The sequence below is a fragment of the Phyllostomus discolor genome, chromosome 1 (assembly GCF_004126475.2).
Source record: "Phyllostomus discolor isolate MPI-MPIP mPhyDis1 chromosome 1, mPhyDis1.pri.v3, whole genome shotgun sequence".
Classification (NCBI taxonomy): Eukaryota; Metazoa; Chordata; class Mammalia; order Chiroptera; family Phyllostomidae; genus Phyllostomus; species Phyllostomus discolor.
The window spans coordinates 99,670,111-99,690,487 of record NC_040903.2 but is presented as its reverse complement, the minus strand read 5'-3'; the positions used below and the strand labels follow the sequence as shown (position 1 = coordinate 99,690,487).

The 20,377-nt window shown below is 41.9% G+C and overlaps 1 protein-coding gene across 13 annotated transcripts in view; it reads right to left on the bottom strand.

The window, feature by feature from the left end:
* FAM13A (family with sequence similarity 13 member A) overlaps nucleotides 1-20,377 on the bottom strand; it is a 275,554-nt gene that overhangs the window by 11,813 nt on the left and 243,364 nt on the right. For all 13 annotated transcript variants that reach the window (XM_036026552.1, XM_036026543.1, XM_028505893.2 and 10 more), the window contains 7 exons: nucleotides 19,822-19,969; nucleotides 11,192-11,405; nucleotides 10,594-10,732; nucleotides 9,776-9,857; nucleotides 8,722-8,942; nucleotides 8,002-8,085; nucleotides 1,388-1,483 (listed from right to left, as the gene is read on the bottom strand). In XM_036026552.1, the coding sequence (XP_035882445.1) occupies nucleotides 1,388-1,483; nucleotides 8,002-8,085; nucleotides 8,722-8,942; nucleotides 9,776-9,857; nucleotides 10,594-10,732; nucleotides 11,192-11,405; nucleotides 19,822-19,969 (984 nt within the window). The remainder of the gene's footprint in view (nucleotides 1-1,387; nucleotides 1,484-8,001; nucleotides 8,086-8,721; nucleotides 8,943-9,775; nucleotides 9,858-10,593; nucleotides 10,733-11,191; nucleotides 11,406-19,821; nucleotides 19,970-20,377) is intronic.

The following is a 20,377-nucleotide window of genomic DNA, read 5'->3' as shown; positions in this document are numbered from 1 at the left end:
CCTTTTAGTGATATGCGCTAACCCTCGCCACCAAAAGTCCCCAGGAAAAGATCTTTTCAAGTTGCTTCTTTACTTCTGAGCCTCCCTCCTCCCCCGCCCCAAGCCAAGGAGCTCACATGAAAGCAAGAACAGCATGCAAGTACATTAACCAAACACGCAGGAAAATATCTGAGGAGAAACACCTGCCTTCCCACCTTCTTTCCACCCCAATCACGGTCACTGTGAGAATGGCTGAACAGTAATGAGCTTGAACTATAGTAACGTCAGCTCATCAAGTGATACAAAAGTTTCTGACTTCCCTGTTCGTCCTCACCCTGCTTAGGGACACTGAGTGTTCCTAACTGAAGAATTAAAATAATTCCTTAGATTTCATCCTTGTATTGCTTAGTCACTCATTTATTCTGCAGGCAATTTCTAGAAAAGGAGCTTTCTTCAAACACGCCTGCGAGGTCTCTGGACCCTCCCTCATTCACATGAACAAGTACACTGTGAAAAGACATTTAAAGACCATAGCTTAGGCCTAGAAATAAACACGGAGATTTAAAGCAGGACTAGAAGAGCAACCACTAAAGCGAATATGCATTTCAACAACAACATGGCCTTTAGTAAGTCTATGTGTGCTTACTAAAAAGCCTAAAGCCAGCAGAGGAAGGCTTCAGGTCCTTGGAGATGAGAGGGAGGCAACTGAAACAGAGGAAACCAAGTCCCAGGAGATGGACCAGGATTCACACTGCATTCGTGGGGCGGGGAGGGTGTGTGGAGAGCAAGCTGGCCATCCCGAAAGGCTTCCCCAGAAAGTTGCTGCTCCCTGCTCTTAACAAGATAAAAACTCAGAGGCCAAAAGCAGCTCAGTCCGAGGATGGTGGCTTCTGAGAGCATCTCCACAACCATCATCAGCCTCCCTGCCTTTCCACCTTGTACTTCTCTATCCTCCAGAAAGATAAGTCCTGCTTTTGGGAGTTCCTTAGTGGATTATCCCCTGGATATGATCCCGAGGGGCTTACCCCTCCTGGATGGGGAGAGAAGGCTGATAACAGAGGCACTCCTGGGCGTGGAGAGGCCTGGAGCAAGTACAGCCCTGCCCCCCGTGCTGTGTCCGAGGAGAGGGTGGGGGAGCCGGACTGGCACATGATAAGTGGATGCATATGGCCAGATCATGACTCCCAAAAGAAAAAAAAATACTATTGGCTTCAGGTTTGCTCAATTTTTGACAAATGTAGCCTCAGAAGTCTCTGATAAATTCTTTATTCCTCAAGCTTATGGGCCACAGGCAGTAATGGTACATTGAAGTATTAAAGCCTATTCTTTCATGAGAAAGCAGGCGAGGGCCCTATTAATAACCAGGGACCATTCAACTAGGTAATTAACAGAGGGGTGGTGAACTCACAATGATGGGTATGGTGTTAGCTCGGGACAGGATCTGTTTGACCAGCCGGTACCTGTCATACAGCGGCTTCATAACCTGCCGTTCATTTTTGGTTACCTGAAAAGCAAGAACAAGAGAGCTGAGAAGCCTGCTTCTGGTGGTCAGGCCACCAGCTGTCCCAGCATGCTTTGGGCCTAGAAAAAGTACAGATGATTCAAATGAAATCTCATTATTCTCACAAAATTTATTACAACTGATTAACTTTATTCAGTCATTTGAAATATCTACTTTAGCTGTAGATCACTCTGGACATCACTCTACTAACAGTATTGAATTTCCTACATCAAAACTATGATCATTACTAGTTCCCTGTCTAAAACCCCTTCAGGTTCACAGTTCCCAGATACTCGACTATTTCTAAGTGCAGGGAAGAAGAAAGCATGCATTTCTAGTATAATACTTACCATGCAGTTTTGTAAAATAAATATGTTTACATGGCTGTCTCCTCCATGAATTGATTTGTTTTTAAGGGCATGATTCTGGCAAACAGTAGGTGTTTAAGGAACACCTGCTGATATAATATACAGGATTGACTCATTTCTGTATACCTAAAACCGGCACAGCACTAAATGTGTTTAAGTGACTGAGTGTTTGGGCAGTGGGGAGGAATCAAGCCCAACTCCCTGGTAGAGCATTTGACATGGTATTTAAAGTTCTCACCATCTGCTGCTTCTCCTCCTCCCCATCACACCTCAAGCTCCAGAGACAGACGAGGTTGTCTCGTATGTCCTTGTCTAGTTCCCTCTGCCCTGGAATGGCTCTGGTTTGGCAAATTCCCGATAAAGAGCCACCCCCCCTTCAGCCTTTTCCCAGCATCTCCCATTGTGGAAGATCTGCTCATTCTCTCCTTTGGGTCACTGACTGCATAGCTTGCAATTTTACACATGCTTGCTATAGGCTGAATGTTTGTGTCACCTGAAAGTCTTATGTTGAAACCTAATTCCTGACGTAATAGTCTTGGGAGGTGGGGCCTTTGAGAGGTGATTAGGTCATGAGGGTAGGATCCCATGAATGGGGTTAGTGCTCTTATAATACCCCTGTTGGTCCCTTGCCCCTTCTGCCATGCGAGGACCGCAAGGCCACAGCTGTCTGTGCACTGGAAGGGGCCCAGATACTGGATCTGTTCACAGACAGCGAGTCAGCTGGCACTTTGACCATGGACTTCCCAGCCTCCAAAACTCTGAGAAACAAATTTCTGTTGTGTATGAGCCACCCAGTTCTATGGTATTCTGTCCTAGTAGAAGTTCCAATGGACGATACATTTTTATACTCTTTAGTTAAACTATTTGTTGATATATCTGTCTCCTGTTTAGACTATATGCCCCTTGAAAACAGGAGTTCATGCTTTGGTGTCCCTGGCAACTATTTCAGTAGCTGACATAAAAAGAATATTCCATAAATTCCTGCAAAATAAGTGACCAAATATTTCAAATACAATTAATGTGCCCAATTCATAAGTATGCATGCATTCCCCCTGCTTACTCGAATGGTGAATGAGATGGAGCATCTGTTACAAGACTGCTGCTCTTCCATTGTACACATAATAAGGCAAGAGTTGCAGAGGTAAGGAGGGGCGAGCAGTATTGGCCCTGACCATTTCTTTTTCCGGCCTTTTGGGCCTTCAGCTTTGAAGCAACTCTGGATTATGCATAAGTGAATTATCCTTTGTTGCCTTTCTTATGTGCCTTTCTCAAAGTGAACAACAATAAATGAACTTGGGATAAACTTCACAAGCTAGTATAGGGTCCTGTCAGTATGCAATAATATTTTATGGATTTACCTTCTACCATCAGAAATAATAACAATCAATTATCTCTATCTCTTCCTGTTATCACAGTGTTAAGTGGAAGATGGCATTTTTCCTGCTTCTACCATAGCAAAAGGAGTTTTAAAACCACTATTTCATTAAAAAATGACTGTCAAAACTAGAAGAAAATTTGGCAATTATTTTACATTAAAAAACCCTGAAGATCAAATGACAGGTGTTACTGCTATACACGCATGGCAATGGCTGAAGTGGAGAGACAGTGGCGGGCACCAGCGACCGCTGGACACCGGCATGCTTGCTGCTGCAGAGTGTGAAGCCCTTGGGAAGCTATGAGGAGCATGTACTGAAGCTGCACATACGACCCAATTCCATTCTAAGTACACACCAAACCAATATGGAGGCTCACCATAAGACATATAAGAATGTTCACAGTACCACTATTTATTGTAACCCCAAAATGGAAACCATCCACATGGAGAATGGATAAAGTATATTCCCAAAATTGAATACCACACAGCAGTGTGAATGAATGAGCCACTGCTATATGCAACATCTATATACTCTAACAAAAATAAAGCTGAGTAAAATAAACCAGATGCCAAAGAACACATATTTGTAAGATCGCACTTACACAACGTTCAAAAACAAGCAAATCCAATCTACAGTGTTAGAAATCAAGACAATGGCTTCCCTTGGTGGGGAGGGAGGTCTCGCTCTGGATGGGAAGGGGACACGAGGGATGTTCCAGGAGATGGGTGGTAACACTTTGTTTTTTGATCTGGGTGCTGGTTACCTGAATTTGTTTATTTCATGAGAATTCATCAAGACATATAATCTGGGCTTTATTCTGAATTTATGCTATCCTTCAAGGACAGTAAAATAACATTCACAAATAAGTCTGAAGAACAGAAATGGAGTGACTAGTACCATTTCACATGTAAGGTGACAGAATTTTGGACTGCACCACCTGGAACTGCCTTTTCAAAATAAGACGTGTCCACTACATGTGTTGCAGATAAGGTTAAAGCACATCTTAATTGCCAGCATGTGACATGTGGTGTGACCTAATATGCAAGATGAACAAGAGATGGTTTACTGGCCAGAAGACATATTAAAGATAAAAGAAAAAAGAGAAGGAGACTGCATTTTCCCATTGGGGACCAGCCCCCTATTACTAGTTGCTAGCAGAAACATCTTTGGCTTATAGAAGACTTAGCTGGTAAAATCAGCCAGATATGGCAAATTTGTCAGAAACCAATCTCCTTTCTAAAGTTTTGTTCAAAAACTCAAAATCTCTAGGTGGAGTAGATGAAGAGGGTCACTGGCTGAACTCTTTGGCTCAAGACACTGAAGTTTAAATGATCTGTGAATTGCTCGTTTTAAATTAATGACCCACAGGAACTAATCATCTGCAAATGATCTAATTCAGTTTTTAACTAGGAGAGTTGAAACTCATCATGACTCCACCAAAGTTAACGATGGCCTTTGATGAAAGTATCTGAACACCAAAAATATCAAAGATCTTTACATTTGAGATGTGGAGTGTATTAATACTACTTCAAATTATATCAGAATTATCTTCAAAATATATATCTGAAGCCAAAGGGTTGTTCATACTACAAGTTAATACAGGTCTCTCCCACCTGCAATGGTCAGCGCTGGGTCCCCGAGCAGAGCCAAAGGCTAACCAATAGTCACATAAACAAAGCAGGGTCGTGGCTCAGCTGTCACAAAAGGGCGGGCTGATGCTGTGTGTACCATGGGAAAATTGTCTGGAGGCTGACAATTTGCAAGCCATCAGTCATCAGGGATTCTGCTACTCACTAAGAATAGGCCTTTGAAAGAGTGGATGGGTACTTCTGAGTCATAAAACTCCTGACAGGAGAAGACAGATGAGATAGATTCTTATAACTGTTGCATTCTTGGCCCATGGTTTGGAAGACGGCAAGTCTCTCCTCTTCATTAGCAGGTAAGGATAGTAGGCTGACGGCGCAAAGATTAGATAACCCAAAACAGCAGCTAACCAGAGGAGAGTATGTATACATGGCTTTAGAATTCACATTTAAATTTGAACATGGTAGGTTTAGTATCATGTTAATCCCCAAGGTTTTAAAACATAAGATTAAAATATACCAGCGAGGAACAGACTCAACACAGAAGCTCTGAGCAAGCAACCAGTCCCCTCCCCTGCGCTGCCGCCCAGCAGTGGCCGACGAGGAGGCAGCACAGGCGCTGCAGCCATCTGCCGTGCTGGCCCGTGACGCCGTCTTCTGATGGGATCCTCACATGTTGAAAAGGACACACTTTAACAATAGTTAGTAGGGAATATGTGCCAGTGTGTCAATGGGATTTTTTTTGTTTGTTTTTATAAATGTCAGTCTGTCGGTACACTGCCTCATTAAAGCGAACAGCCTTCTTTAAAAATGTACAGAATTGGCAGATAATTTTTAGGCCGGTGATTTGAAGGTAGTGTCCTTTTAAATCAGAATCTGCAGACTCAGCAAAAATTCATGAACTACGAGCACCTGTTTTTCTAAAATACCTGGGGTTTGGAATGATAGTTTAGTGCTGGAAGTACGTGTATTTTTCTTTTAAGAAGAGTGTTACCCAAATGTTATTTACAGTCCAGGGTCCATGGCAACACCATGAATCTGAGGATGAAATGTTCACTCTGATTTTCAGACTGGCCAGATATCAAATGGACTCTGCTTTTTCTGAGGCTGGAGCATCATGTTCCAGAGAGAGGCAGACAGCCTGACCCGGGACCAGGAGTAAATGACGTTCAAACTTCCCAGAGCATTTGTTCCCTGACCCATGAGATGCTAGAATCTGACCCAAAAATGTGTTCTTCCTTCACCAGAATAATGATGAAGAAGGGATAATAGAAAGATAGGGCCAAAAACTAAAATTTCATATTCCTAATTATAAGAGTGCTGAAAATGTGTATTCTTTCTCCTGACTCAATCACTTAAGAAATAGGCCACAGTGAGCAGAACATGTAATTGTAACAGAAGTGACAACTATCCTTTATGCGGCAATTCCTTCTGCTCCCAGCAAAAACACTGTGCCCAACTTCCTCAAGTGTCAGACAGTGTGCAGATAGACATCTGTGTGTCTGTAATGTCACTTAGAATCCAAGACAACCTGTAACAGACATGTTTTATACAGGCAAAGCCTGGAGGCCGTGAGAAGTTACCTAAGCAGCCCAAAGTGACAGGGCTAGTCTCAGCAGAGCTGGGTTCTGAGTCTAGTTGATCCTCACGCCTGCACGTTGCCAGAGCCCAGGCAGAATGAGAGTCTATGCCCAACTCAGAGCAGCAAATACCATGGCCCGTAACTCCCTGAACTGGCAGCTTTGGGTTAAGTCTAGACACAGCTGAGATCTTGGAGCCTCAGGCGAGGAAGTCTTTGAAGGAGTCTATCAATGTCACAACTTGAATCCATACAATGAAAATAAGGAAAACCCACACAAGTCCCACCCCCTTCCCTCGGACTATCTGGTGGCCATGTCCATGAGGAAATACTTAAAGGCTCTGAGCCTACTGTTAGAAGTTCAGCTTGAACTATACAAGTTATGAAAACTCCAGTACAGAAGGACAAAGTTTCACAATATATGTGAGTTCCAGTGCATTCACCATTTGGTTCAATGCCTTTAAAAATCCAAAACAAAACTTGGTTTGGAAAAAAAAAAACTTGGCCTGAAACACGACCAATATCCCAAAGCAACAGTATTTTTCCACAGCAGAGACAGGCCAGCAAAATCAATCATCATCAGCCCTAGCTTCTTCTTCTTTAAACTTAACCCTGATAAATTCAGAACCAAAATACCATGGAAGAGGCATGCTACAGATAGTGTATTAGGCATATGCTGGGTTAGGTCTTATGCTACTTGCTGAGGATTAGGTTCACAAAACCCAGAATCCCTGCCCTCACAGACCTAGTGCATTATTCTAGAAGCTTCTTTATTTAAAATAGCCCATTTTAGATGAAAAGACTATCTCCGTTATATAGCTATGCTGAAACTGGAAAAGAAATGCATGTTTGGTTGTTTTTCTTTTTTTGCTATATAAAAAACTCTTCTGTGAACATAAACTTCATGCTTCTGTATACCTGCTCTTAAAAGTTTGTTCTATTGGGTTCTTGACAATATTCCGAACAGGTTACTGACATGGATATTTGATTATAAGTTCCTTAGGGAAGAGAGAAGCCTAACATGCTACCTTTTTTCCCCAAACTAACAATAAACATTCAATAAACACTTGCTGAATAACAAGTTGCCTCAAATGCTCCTTGTTATGAAAAGGCAGAGCCATATTTTGGATTCCTCACACTTTTGGTTCTGGGTGGCAGCTGGAACTTCTCCATGGAGAAACACTGGTTGCAAATGCACTGCAGAGAGCCTGAGTTTCACGGCAGGTTATTCTGGTTGAGCATATTTATTTTAGGGAGAAGAATGCCAGGAGCCAGTGTCCGCTTGTGGAGGCAGACCTAGGGACAGGGGAGTCTCCTTGCTCTCGGGCTCCATGCACCAATTCATACTCCCACCAGCATTCTCCCCTTGAAGCAGGACACTAGTGACTACATTTTAGGCCTAAGCTAACTTTTGTTTGGAACTCAAATTCAGTTTCTACTAGGTGGTGAAACTCTTATCACAGGTTTAACCTTCAGAAAGCTTAGTTTTGGCGAGAACATAATAATCTGCTAAGCATCAAGGAATCTTATTTGCAAAATCCTGAACACAGAAGACCCATTTCTAAAGCCAGATGATCTACCCCAATCAGAAAGAAAATTCAGTACATTCCCATACCGGCCGTCCATGAATGCTTTCATAATATAATAGAGCTTTCTGCAGTGCCACCTTCTCATTCGCAATCTGGTCCTTGGTCATGTCCTGTGTAAACACAAGGAGAGAGAAATGAAAAGGGGAAACATTTGTGAACATTCCAACTTCTTGTTTTTGTTTTTTTTTTAGTTCAATAACAAAAAAGAAAGATTAAAAAGAATCCTCACACAACAGCTCCTGCTAACTCTATGCAAAGCACAGCAGAATCCCCATCCACTTTCTCGAGGCGGCAAAGGAATGTTGAGTGCTGAGGTAAGCCAGGCTGTGAGACATGTGAGGCTTAACTTAATGGCCCAAGCGATAGCTACAGTTACAGGTTACACGGTCCCAAAGTTTTGCTGAATAACAAATTGCCTCAAATGCTCCCAATGATTCTTCTACCTCAGACAGTCACCAAACTGTGATTAAGCTAAACAAGTTCACTCTGCAATCTGTACAAGAGCTTTCTGCTTTTAATTTTAAGTCCAAAATCAAAGTAGCTACAGTCCAAACCCTCTGAAGTTGTTTGATCTGTGTCTCTAGACATCTAACAGTGTGGAAGATGAGGGTGGGGGAAGTTTTCAAAGGTGTTACTCCATCACTCTTCCCACTGGAGTCCATGTGGCACATCTTATGTTTCTACCATGTTAACTGGAATGGTTTGGGGTTAGCAGTTAGCTTGGGGCCTTCACCCAATCACCACACCTTAATGTCCTCAGGTCGGCTGGTTTCCGCCCGCTTCTCCTGGAGCTTCCTCTGGATAGATTCCAGTGTGGCTTCAACGCTGGGCTTTATCGCTTTGTCTACCACCTCTTGCTTCTTCTCATCTTCTTTCTCAAGTTGGGAACCGAAACTCTTGGGGAGTGTGTTGCTTCGCTGCCGCATCCTGGGGGTTAGGTCCTCTTCAGATATCTTTAGTTTGGACTCTAGTCAGAAAAATTTGGGGGTGGAGATATATGAGAATTGACGTCTGCAGAACCCAAATTGTTTTCCTATGATGTTAATAACTACTTAGCCCCGTCTTTCTTATTTTTCAGCAAGTGTCTAATTATAACATTAGTTGAAATCCCTACGTTATTATATGAAACCCAAGAAAATTATAATGTCTTCCTGGATTATCCAGACAGTTGCCCTAATGCTCATTCCTGAGAAAGCTTTAGTTATTTAACACCCATACTTTAGCCACACCAACCTGTTCAGAATGTGGCGCATGTGTTCCTACACTTGTTCTCTCAGTGTTTAAAGCTATTTATCAATCTAGCACCCAACTGCTGGCCAACCTTTTCTGTGTGACTTGTATACCTCATTTTGGAATTATTTTTACTTGTATTCAATTTAGTTGTTTAAATGACTCTATCTCCTAAAATACAGCAAACTCTTTGAGGTACAGGGACCAAATCCTTTTCAAACTCATCTTCATGTCTCTGTGTCTTCTCACGCCACAGGAAATAGGGTCTTGGATTAAACAGATACTTAATGAGTATTGACTTGAAACCATCATCCTTATATTATCAATTTAGGGAAATGAAAAAATGCTACAGAATTTGCATCTTAGCTAACCTGGGTGACCCTGTGATTGGGCCCACAGGAAGACACAGAGGAGGTGTCCCTTGAATGCTCAGAGCACTGGGAAGCAGCCTTAAGGAACTGGTCTTGTCTGGAGTGTTTTAGCAGTGGCACTTGGTGTGAAGTGAGACCAAGGATTCTGCACCTGGCTAGTTTTATAGAAACCATGCCATAGGTCTAGAGCTTTACCTACCTTTTAGTTGCTTCCGGAACTTGGCAAGGTCATTTGTCCATTTCAGAACCTCCGGATTGGCGGCCTTGTCACTGTGGGAGGGCTGAGAAAAGGAAAAGTAAGGTAAATTTTTGGTATTGGGGCAGGAAGAAGGAGCGTCTGATGCTCGGTTTGTTTTAAACAGGCAAGAAACGTTGAATGCTATTGGAATAAGAAATCAACCATGACCAATCAGGATAAACTTCACTAGTTTAATTCCATTATCCTTTTTTTTCATCTGGTTATTTCTGATGTTTTTAAAGAATTCCTCAGAGGCAGAATGCTGGTTTTTTTATGGTCAGAGACTTGTATGAGGTCCATGGATGGCCCCATTCCCATTATTTGTAGAGTTCAAGCTGTCAGGCTAACAGAATACACAGCAGAGGGGTATATGACATTTTACACCAGAACCACCTTGAAAAAGGCCTCTTTGCCATTCTTGTAGGAAATACTAAGGATAGAGCTGGGAGTAGAATGAGGTCAGTACTAATGAAATTTTAGAAGATAATGGTGAATTAAGTTGTAGCCAAACAAAAGACCTCATTTAATGATTTTTCCCATTCTGGCTCACTGATACATTTATGAAACGCACAACAAAGTGTTCAATTTACTTGTAAGAATATACTTGTTCCAGGGAAATGCTGATATATGAAGTTTGGGGTTCATCACCATTCACTACTCAGTTTTTACTGCCTTTCCACTTTGAGACTCCCGGAAATGTCCCGTGACCTTGAGCACTTCTCTCAGTTGCTGATATGGGAGAGGAGGGGATGAAGAGAACCCTGTGAGGAGGCACTTACTCTGTACTTCCTCTCTTCTTCAAACCTGTCTTCAAATTTTCGGATCTTCTTTTTAAGGCTCTGAATCCTTCGCGTGAGTTGGGCAGGTGTCAGATCCTCGTGCTCGTCATCGTAGGACCCCAGGGAGGAGCTCCGTCGCCTGTGAGGGACACACTAGAATCAGCTTCTCCAGAAGGCAGCAGAAGCGATGAGGAAGGACGGGGAGGGTGCAGTTGGTCTTCATGCTCTTGGATAAAAGACATTTGACTACCAATTGATTTTGTGATTTCAGCTCTCTCTGTCCCAGCTGTTAAATAGGTCTGATCTTCTGTAGTTCACACTTATAATTCACAAAGTTAGGACTGAAATGTCTGCTGTTGACTTCAAAGTTAAATTTGAGAGAGCTTTGGGGAGGAGGTGCAAATGGAACTTTAGTATGTGATACTGCAGCTGGGCCACAGTTCAGCTGAAAAACTACAATGGAGCCTGTGTCCTAGGAGTGAGAACTTCAAATATGTTCCATCACAGACTCACAACTTAATTAAGAAAAATTACTGGCCATCAGCAATACCATCTTAAAGATGATGGATATGCTTATCAGCAACAAACACAAACGCACCTCATGAAAGAATGGGAATTGGGGGGAGAAGGAGGCACTTCCGTGTCATCCAGATATTGCCTACTCTGCCCGTAAGCGTAGAACCGAGGAGAGAGCATGGGGTCGCTGTCTTCATCCAGAAGCTGGCGGATGAGGCGCCCGGCCTGCGGGGAGAGGCGTGCCTCGTCAGAGTCCATGTTCTCCTGCTGCCATGAGGACAAAGCAGGCGTGGGCTCTGGAAAATAATGAGGGTAAGAGGTCAGCCTGTTCTTTTTTGTTTGTTTGTTTGTTTTTAAAGATTTTATTTATTTATTTTTAGAGAGGGAAGGGAGGGGGAAAGAGAGAGAGAGAGAAACATCAATGTGCAGTTGCTGGGGGCTGTGGCCTGCAATCCAGGCATGTGCCCTGACTGGGAACCGAACCTGCGATACTTTGGTTTGCAGCCCACACTCAATCCACTGAGCTATGCCAGCCAGGGCAGCACTGTTCTTTAAAGCACAATTGTTTGCCAAGTTTTCTGAAAGTATTAGGAGACACTGAATTTAGGAGGCCCCCAGTAGTTTCTCATTTTAGTTTTAAGATTCAAATTAGGGACAGTATACCCCAACCAGAATCTCCAAATTATCTGGCTGTTATCATGTACCTTCTATCTCCATCCTCACTTGCTTTCAAAAGAGAATTTGCTAGGGCTGCCCTGAGGAACAGCGTTGAAGGAGGCGTGCCAACAGTGTAGGCTTCCAACTCCCCACTGCTGATCATGGACAAGAACTTGTCCACCTGAAGGCATTATGCAAAAGAAATGCCAATGTGTCAGGGAGGGAGAGACTCAGCATCCTAGCTACCCATTCATTAATGTACAGAACTCCAGCGAAGGCATCGCATTGATTATGTGTGAGGTTGCACCTTCTGTTGAGGTTTAGTAGGCTGTTTTGTGAGCTTCTGCTTAGTGGGTCGGGATGAGCATGTTTGAGATGCATGTTTTGCAATTGAAAGTTTAGAAGCTGCTCAAGAGTACAGTTAAAGTAAGATGCATATATAAATTAGTCAAAAAGAGAAAAGAACATCTTACAAAGGACAGATCTGTATAAATTATCTCAGATACTCTTTAAGAAAAAAAAATACTGAGCACAAAATCCTGATCTGTGATTTTGGGGAAGAATAGGGTGATATTTATTTCTCTTTACTGCAAGACCCACTTCAGTATATTCCTTTCTTTCTTTATAAAAATCCTATCCAACATTTTAAAGATAGATCTCAGATGATGTAGGGTACTTCATTTCTAATACTCTGTACATTAGTTACACTTTCAATACATTTGTGGATTACTATGATTTACACAAGACTAGGATTTGGCCATGATTTTAAATCCTGAGATTCCCACAGTCTGAATCATAAAACAGTTGCTCCTTCAGCTATCAAAGTATTCATAAAATCTACAAAATGATCTTAAACAAGTGCTTACTCAGTATTTAAAAAGATCATGCTATAATCATAGAACATTGGAGCCGGTTGAAACTGCATACAACATCTAATCTAGTGATTGTTCAGCCTGGCTGCACATCGGAGTCCCACAGGGGCATACAAGCAGCTCCTGCTGTACAGGTCCTCACCCTGCCAACCACACAGGGTTTTTAGATGAGGGCGCAGATATAAACACACACACACACACACACACACACACACACACCAGCTGTACCAGTGATATTAAATGCAACCAGTTTTGAAAACCATTGATTCAACTCAACAGATTACAGATAAGGAAACTGAAACCCAGAGCAAATACCTAATCAATGACAACAGCTGGGACTAGAAACTAAATCTCCTGACTCCAGGACAGTGCTTTAATTTAGAATGTGCCAGGTGCTTCAATAACAAGAATGACTGTCTGAAATTTTTGAAGACCCCACTGTGTAGCAAGAGAGATAAGCACATTAATGAAAAAAAATTAACCTCATGGGGAATGAGGTCCATAGGTTCTCAAGATTAAAAGAGACTCAAGTTATCTGGGAACACAGATGATAATATAAATATTTTGAAAACAATGAAGGTAGAGTTGAAGACAGACTCTTGCCTGCTGAGTCTCAAAAAGTGGCAGAGAAAGTTTTGGTACATAGATTTGGCTGCACCTGGAGATGCACGCATAGGAGTTGTTTAAATCATTTGTATAAAGCTATCTGCCAGCCCCTCCTCAGAGTCAGGGCTCAGAGAGGAGCGGCTCAGAACTGCCGACCTAAGAGTCAAAAATGGATGTCAAAGGGAGGGGAGGAGAGGGAGAGTGGAAAGTAATCCCTAAAAAAATGGTCAAGATGTAGTGTTAAGCTGCAGTAAATGGAACTATTAAGCACCAGACTGCATCTTTTATTTCATATTTCATAAAACAGCAGTAATTTTCCATGAGGACTAAAGTTAATGGAGCTGAGACAGTGAAAGGGTTAAGGTGGTTTGAACAGAAATGCAGCAGGCAATAACCTCCCTTCAGAGGGGCAAAGGAGCAGAACGCCCAGGGAAAGGGCAGGGTGGCTTATCGGGACAGCGAGCAGCGACAAACAAAGTATGGTGTTGACATTGGCATGAGGGTGTGCTGGCTAGTTTGACATTTCTACTCAGCAAAACTTAATTTGAAAACGCTAAGACCCTGAAGCCCTTTAAATTGTCCAAATCTAGCATAGGATCTCTTTAAAAATGTCACAACTAATCTTTGAGTTTTTCTACCATGCCGTCTGTTTATAAGACGAGTGCGTGTGACTATTCACCAAACACGTCTCCCATAAAAGATATATTATGATCCTGAATTAACCATAAAATACTAATCGCAGAATGTAATCATGGCTGTCTGATGCTTTGTGGCTCCCATAGGACCTCGCATCTTACTCCTTTGGTTAGCACGGCTGTGTTTGGTGGCTCCGCTGTCCACCGACCACTTCACTGACAAAAACCTCAAATGTGTCACTTTCCAATGCCACAGTGGTATGTGTGAAATGGGCAGTTAGAGGAGTTCTAGCTTATGGGTGACATTTTCTCTCACAGCATATAGTTAGCATGGATAAATTTACTTATTAAAAACATGAGAAAGGTTCAATTCCCAGCCAGGGCACATGCCTGGGTTGCAGGCCATGGCCCTCAGCAACCGCACATTGATGTTTCTCTCTCTCTTTCTTCCTCCCTTCCCTCTCTAAAAATAAATAAATAAAGTCTTTAAAAATGAGAAATGGGAAACCATCAAGTATTTCAATCTTAACAAAATAAAAAGGCATGTTTTATTATGTCTCTTCATGTAGAATAGGTGAAGTTTCTGACCTATGCAACATGAAATGCTTATATGATTTCTCCTTCTTCTCTGTTTGCTTTTACTCTATCCAGTCTTACAGCTTAAAGCTCCCATTCAAAAGAGTTACAAAATTACAGGTAATGCATAGTTCAATATGACTGAACAATCAATAAAACCAACTGTTCCTGTTTTACTTTGAAATGATCTAAAAATATAAGGCCACCTCGTGTTTTGATAGTTGGCTCTCAAATACAAAGACGAGAAAGAAGCAAGAGAACAGAACAGTGTGGTGCACGGACGCTGTGCGCAATCGCATTACCCGCAGCCACAGCCAGTTCTGAGGATGTATTTACTGACAATTCCCAGTTACTTACTGGTTTGAGAAACATTTTATATTTTAACCAGTAATTCTAGAGAAACAAAACAGATAAGGATATTGTAAGAAATTTTTTTCAAGAGAAAATAGAAAAGATTTGAGGCTTAAAATTGTGTTTTCCTCATAAAGAACCACATGAAATAAACGTGTTTTCATATCTAGACCAGAATTCCCTGGCTGCAATGATTTTGATCTTAGCCGTGTGTCTTGTCTCAGAAAGCTCTGCATATAAGTATGGCACGTCTCTCTATTAAAAATTAATCTGCCCAGGTCAGCTGACATCACAGCAGGTCAGAGATGACAGAGGTAAAGGCTGCATGCTTGCTACCTGAGTAATAAAAAAGAGTAGATCTTGGGGGAATTCCAGTTCGGACAGTGCAGTGCACATGGAAATAAAGGAAGTTCACGGCAGAAAGAGGGGACAGAGCTGTGACTAATGCCGACGCGTCACTGGGACGGAGCTACTGACTGCTCAGCAGGCTGGATCCACTCCCTTTACTAAAGAAAACTGGCCACTGAGATAACTTATTTCTACAAAATCTGCACAGAATTAAGGGAGCTGAGGATTTCCACATCAAATTTCTAACTCCAAGTCACTTAGAGTCATCACTACCCAACGTCATCATACTGGGTTCAAGTGCTCGAAGCTGCTGCACGGCCCAGACAGACGGAGACGGCAGCCTGTGTGTGGAGGTCTTTACTGGGGGACACTGTCATAACGGTGTTTGTTGGTGTTCCAAAATTCACTCTTAGAACATTGGTAGTCCTATTAAATTGTTCAAATAGTCTTGCACACTGTCAGAGTTAGAAAGAACCTTGTCAACTTTATCAATCCACATTTAACCCTTCATTTTCATATATCTGCATTACCCCTATTTACCAATTTAGTTAGCAGGCCCACAATAGCCTCATTTAAGTAATTAATAAATGTGTGAGCCAGAACAGGGCTGAGGACTTACTGGCTTTGACCCATCCATCTGCATGTTTAAATAGAACTGCTTCGCCAGCTACTCATTCTCTGTTCTGCCTGCCTGTCTTGCATCCCTTCTACATCCCTGACAAGGCTGTCACCAGTCCCTGCTTCCCTAGCCCAGAGTGGGAAAGAGAGGAAGAAAGGAAGAAAGGAAGGGGGGGGGGAGAGAGAGAGAGAGAGGGAGGAAGAGAGGAAGAGAGGAAGAGAGAGAGAGAGAGAGAGAGAGAGAGAGAGAGAAACAGCATGATTAGTCCTTGTCGAATCTGTGGGGGACCGACCTAGTAATTACTGACGGCCGTGCTCAGAGCCATCCATAGTCATTACGTAGAAATGGGCTCTAGTTTCCAAGGGGGCAAACTTGGGCTGTTTTTCCTGGAACTATACTTGGAAACATTTATGGAAGACAGTAATAACATCAACTAACATTTACGCAGTGATTTCTATGTGCCTGCATTGTGCTGAGCACTTTGCATATATTAGTTCATTTAATCCTTGCAACAAACTTACTTAGTAGATACCACTATATCTATTATTTATTATTATTGACTGTATGCCTATTTGGCCTCGGTTGAGGCCAAAACCGAGACATGTTTACTAACAATGTTGGTTAAGTAGTGGAGCCAGTATTTGAACCCAGGATAAGCTTGGGGCTCTTGACCTTAATTGTCCACTGCCTGCCAGGATACCTAACTGGCACTGCTTAGAAAGAGGCATCCAGAGAGAAATTGGGAGACTTTGTTATCTTGAATCATTATTTTGCCTCTTTTGGTCTCTGTTTTCTTATCTGTATAATGGGAAGTTTTAATTGGAGATCTTTAAGTTTCCTTGCTTCTTCTCTATCATTCTTTTAGAGAATTTTCTTTCCAAAGTTGCTTTCAATAAGCAGGACATGATGAATAAGATATATAGAGTGTTTTATGCCCTTAAAAATGTTCCTTTTTAAATTTATTGATATGAAAGAGAGGGGAGAGGAGAGAAAGAAACACTAAAAAACACCGATTTGTTGTTCTACTTATTTATGAATTCATTGGTTGATACTTGTATGTATCTGGACCAGGGATTGAACCTGCAAACTTGGTTTATCAGGATGATGCTCTAACCAACTGAGCTACCCAGCCAGGGCCTAAAAAATGTTCTTTTAAAATTAATTTTACCAGGACAAATCTAACAGAGTGGCTTACTGTTTAGGTCTCAGTTCTTCCACAAACGGATTCCCCCAAATCCACACAAATTGGTTGATTAGGAACATTCCAATTATACAACTTTGATGGGCTTTAAATAAAGGATAGTATATGTGATTTATTTTTTTAACTCTGGAGAGTGGAAATAACAATAGTGATGATGGTGGTAATGATGATGATGATGATGTGTGGGCAGTCAAATAACGTGCCCTAATATAGAGCTATCTGTGGGGTAAGTGTGTGTTATTCATTGTCAACAAGCCTGATTAGACTCAAACCCTACATCCACTTTGACAGGGTCCCACTCTAGGTAGCCTATGGAAGCTACTCATTAATTTCTTCGCTTTCTGTTTCCCTGGTACAACATGCTCTAGAAACCAGAGCACGCCAGCTCCACATGGGAGCGCACAGCACACGGCCGGCACCAGTGGGTGCCCAGGGAGCCTGTCTCCCCCGATACTCTACAATCCTCAGGAATGAGGGCTGTGAATTATGATGTGGGTACAGGAAACAAACAAGCAAACCAAGAAGAGGGGTCACTCCAAGGATGGCTTGGAGACTGGTGGTGGGGCCTTACAGGTGAATGTTGGTTTGCATGGTTCTCATAGCTCTTACTTCCATTTACACATCTGTTGCACTGATTTCCCATTCATGGTTTAAATTGGTACAAAGTGTACTCCTTACTGGGAAGTCACATTTTGTTTGTTTCTCACTGAAGCTATAAAAAAATGATGTTTTAGTGATTGGATTTATTGCTCTCACTTAACTACACTTCATGCAAAAAATTTCTTTATTGTGACTATACTTATAGCTATGTTACTGCTATAATGTAATTTGGGATTTAAAATAAATACATGATAAAAAATGGCCACTGAAAGCAGTAACCAAATGATCAAAATAACCTTGAAATGAATCTATGTAGGTTTTTAAGATATGTAAGTTCAATGACAAATGTAGTAATTGGTAAAAAAAAAACATTAAAGCATGTCATTTCATAAATTACATGGATAACACAATTTACATTCACAAATCTATTGAAATGTATTTTTCCCCAATAAGGTTTTTCTTTATTCCGTTTAGTTTCCCAATACAAAATAAAATGTTGGTGCTCTCATGTTACTATTATTTATCTGGCAGAAAGTTCTTTATACTAAGTAATTAAATGGTTTTAACAAAATTGTAAGTTAACTTTCAACCACTCTGGAGAAAATTTTCAGCTGTATAATTGCCTTTTTAACTGTTTTGACAAAGATTATAAATTTATAATTAAACAAGATAAAAGTAATCAGTTAATTTTAGAAGGAAGAAGAAGAATCTACATTCCTTTTATAGTGACTAAATAATCAAGATAATGGAGCTAATTTGAATTCTGACCAAAATCCTACTTTTTATCTAGAGCTTCATGTTAGCTCATACATTGCAAGGAGACCATATTTTTGAAACCCAAACACAGCATTTGTTTTGACTCCTGGGTTTTCCTTTTATTTGGGGGACAGTGCCTACTATGGTGCTATATTTCTGAGGGGAGGTGATGTTTATAATGTACGAATTAAAAACAGATTTGATTATTTCAAACTACACAAAAGAAGAACAACAGATCACTACCAGCAATGTATTAATTAAAAACAAAACAAACAAAACAAAAAACCCTTCATCCCCCCCCCCCCCCCCCCACACACTGAGTCTATCATGATCTGGGAAGATCTGACAAAATCTCAGCCCCATTGTCTAAGTACATGAGAAGAACTAGAATGTGAAACTTTGATTGAAAAGAGGAAAAAATGGAATAAAAAACAGCTTTCCCTTCACTAAGCCCTGGATGCCAGGAATTGCTGTTTTTCACCTTGTGGTCTTTTTAGATCATCTTTTAGTCCCCCATCTAAGATCATTACCATAATGAGCACTTTTTGTTTAAAAAACGGAGGGGAGGAGAGAAAACAAGGAAATCCAGGCACTCTTGAAGACTGCCTTTTCATAGTCGTGACTCTCTGCTAAGTCATTGTGTTAAGCACGCTGCCGCTCTGAACTCAGGAGCATGATTCCTCTCTCTCTGCAGCCGTCAAACACACGCTGCAGAGGGGCAGATGGGCGTTTATTTTGGATACACACTGACATGTGTTTGGATGCGGACACACGGATAGTGAAAGAATAGCAGCTCGATGAAACTGTTCCAGCGCCCTTCCCAAAATATGGCTTTGACACGATGAGGATACCCTCTTCTTCCTTACAAGTATATTTCTAGTGTTTTCACTGAAAATCTCTAGAAAAACCAATCTGAAACACCGTATCACAGGCATTCAATTAGAAGCATTTTATTCAGTCTTCTCTTTAATAAGCAAATCCCTTGTGTTTGCTAACCTGCATTTTAAAAAGCCTATCCATAAAAACAGAAGCAAAGCAAACCAAAATAGCCTTGAAAAATGGGAAGGAGATTTAATGAAGAAGGTCAACGGCCAGTGTGTAGTGGGGGGGGGCGGGGAGCATCGGCTATACTGAGATGGAATCCTGAATGCACAGGAGTTCCTTAAGAGCCTGCTTGGTGCTGCTAGAGAGAAAACGCGTACACACAGCAGCAGTCCTGGTGAATTACAAAGAAAAAAAGGGACTGCAAGGTGACACTATGATAAAGGGCAAGCACATTTTCTTTCTCAGACTGCAATTACTCTCGGCAGCACTTAACATGACACATCGCTATGCCAGGGAAAGGATTTTCGGTCGTTTAGAAACGTAATTACTTCTGCAAGCATAGCTGTCACTCTCCCCCACACATGAGTGCACTTACATGCTTCTCATCTATGCTAATTTATATATGCGCTTCCATGATTAAATCATCCAAGTGTCGGACGAGCCTACCTGCCCAGCTTTTCTCATCGCACAATGTGGTCAGGTCCAGCTGGGGAACTTCCGAGACAAAGCTCTCCTGCTGGGCGTCGGCATCTGGAGTCCTCTGCAGTTTGGTGTCAGGTATGCTGGGGTGCTCCTGGATCTTCATTGTGGGGCTCTGCAACAACAGCACAATGTCCCCAAATATCTACTGCTCACCAAACCCCAAAAATGTCTGCAGCAATTCCACTCTGTCCGGATGAAACCTCCAAAGCCAGAGCTGCTGATGCACCCAGCACAGAAATCAAAATCATAGCCTGAGGCCCCCTGGACAGTAGCTGGCCACTTGCATGCACAAAGCGACAGTCCATCTGCGCTCCTTTAACTTTTCTTCTGTGAGAAAATGATTTCTGAGGGCTGCTCCTCCTGACAACTGCAGGCAGCTGACAGTCTTGATGATTACTGATTGGGGCCAGGAATGAGGGAAGGCAGTTTGTGTTTCCTTAAAGGAGCATGGCTCTCCAGACTGTAAACAGCCATCCCGCTCCTGCTGCTGCTACAGCTGTGGAAGCAACATGGTGTCTGT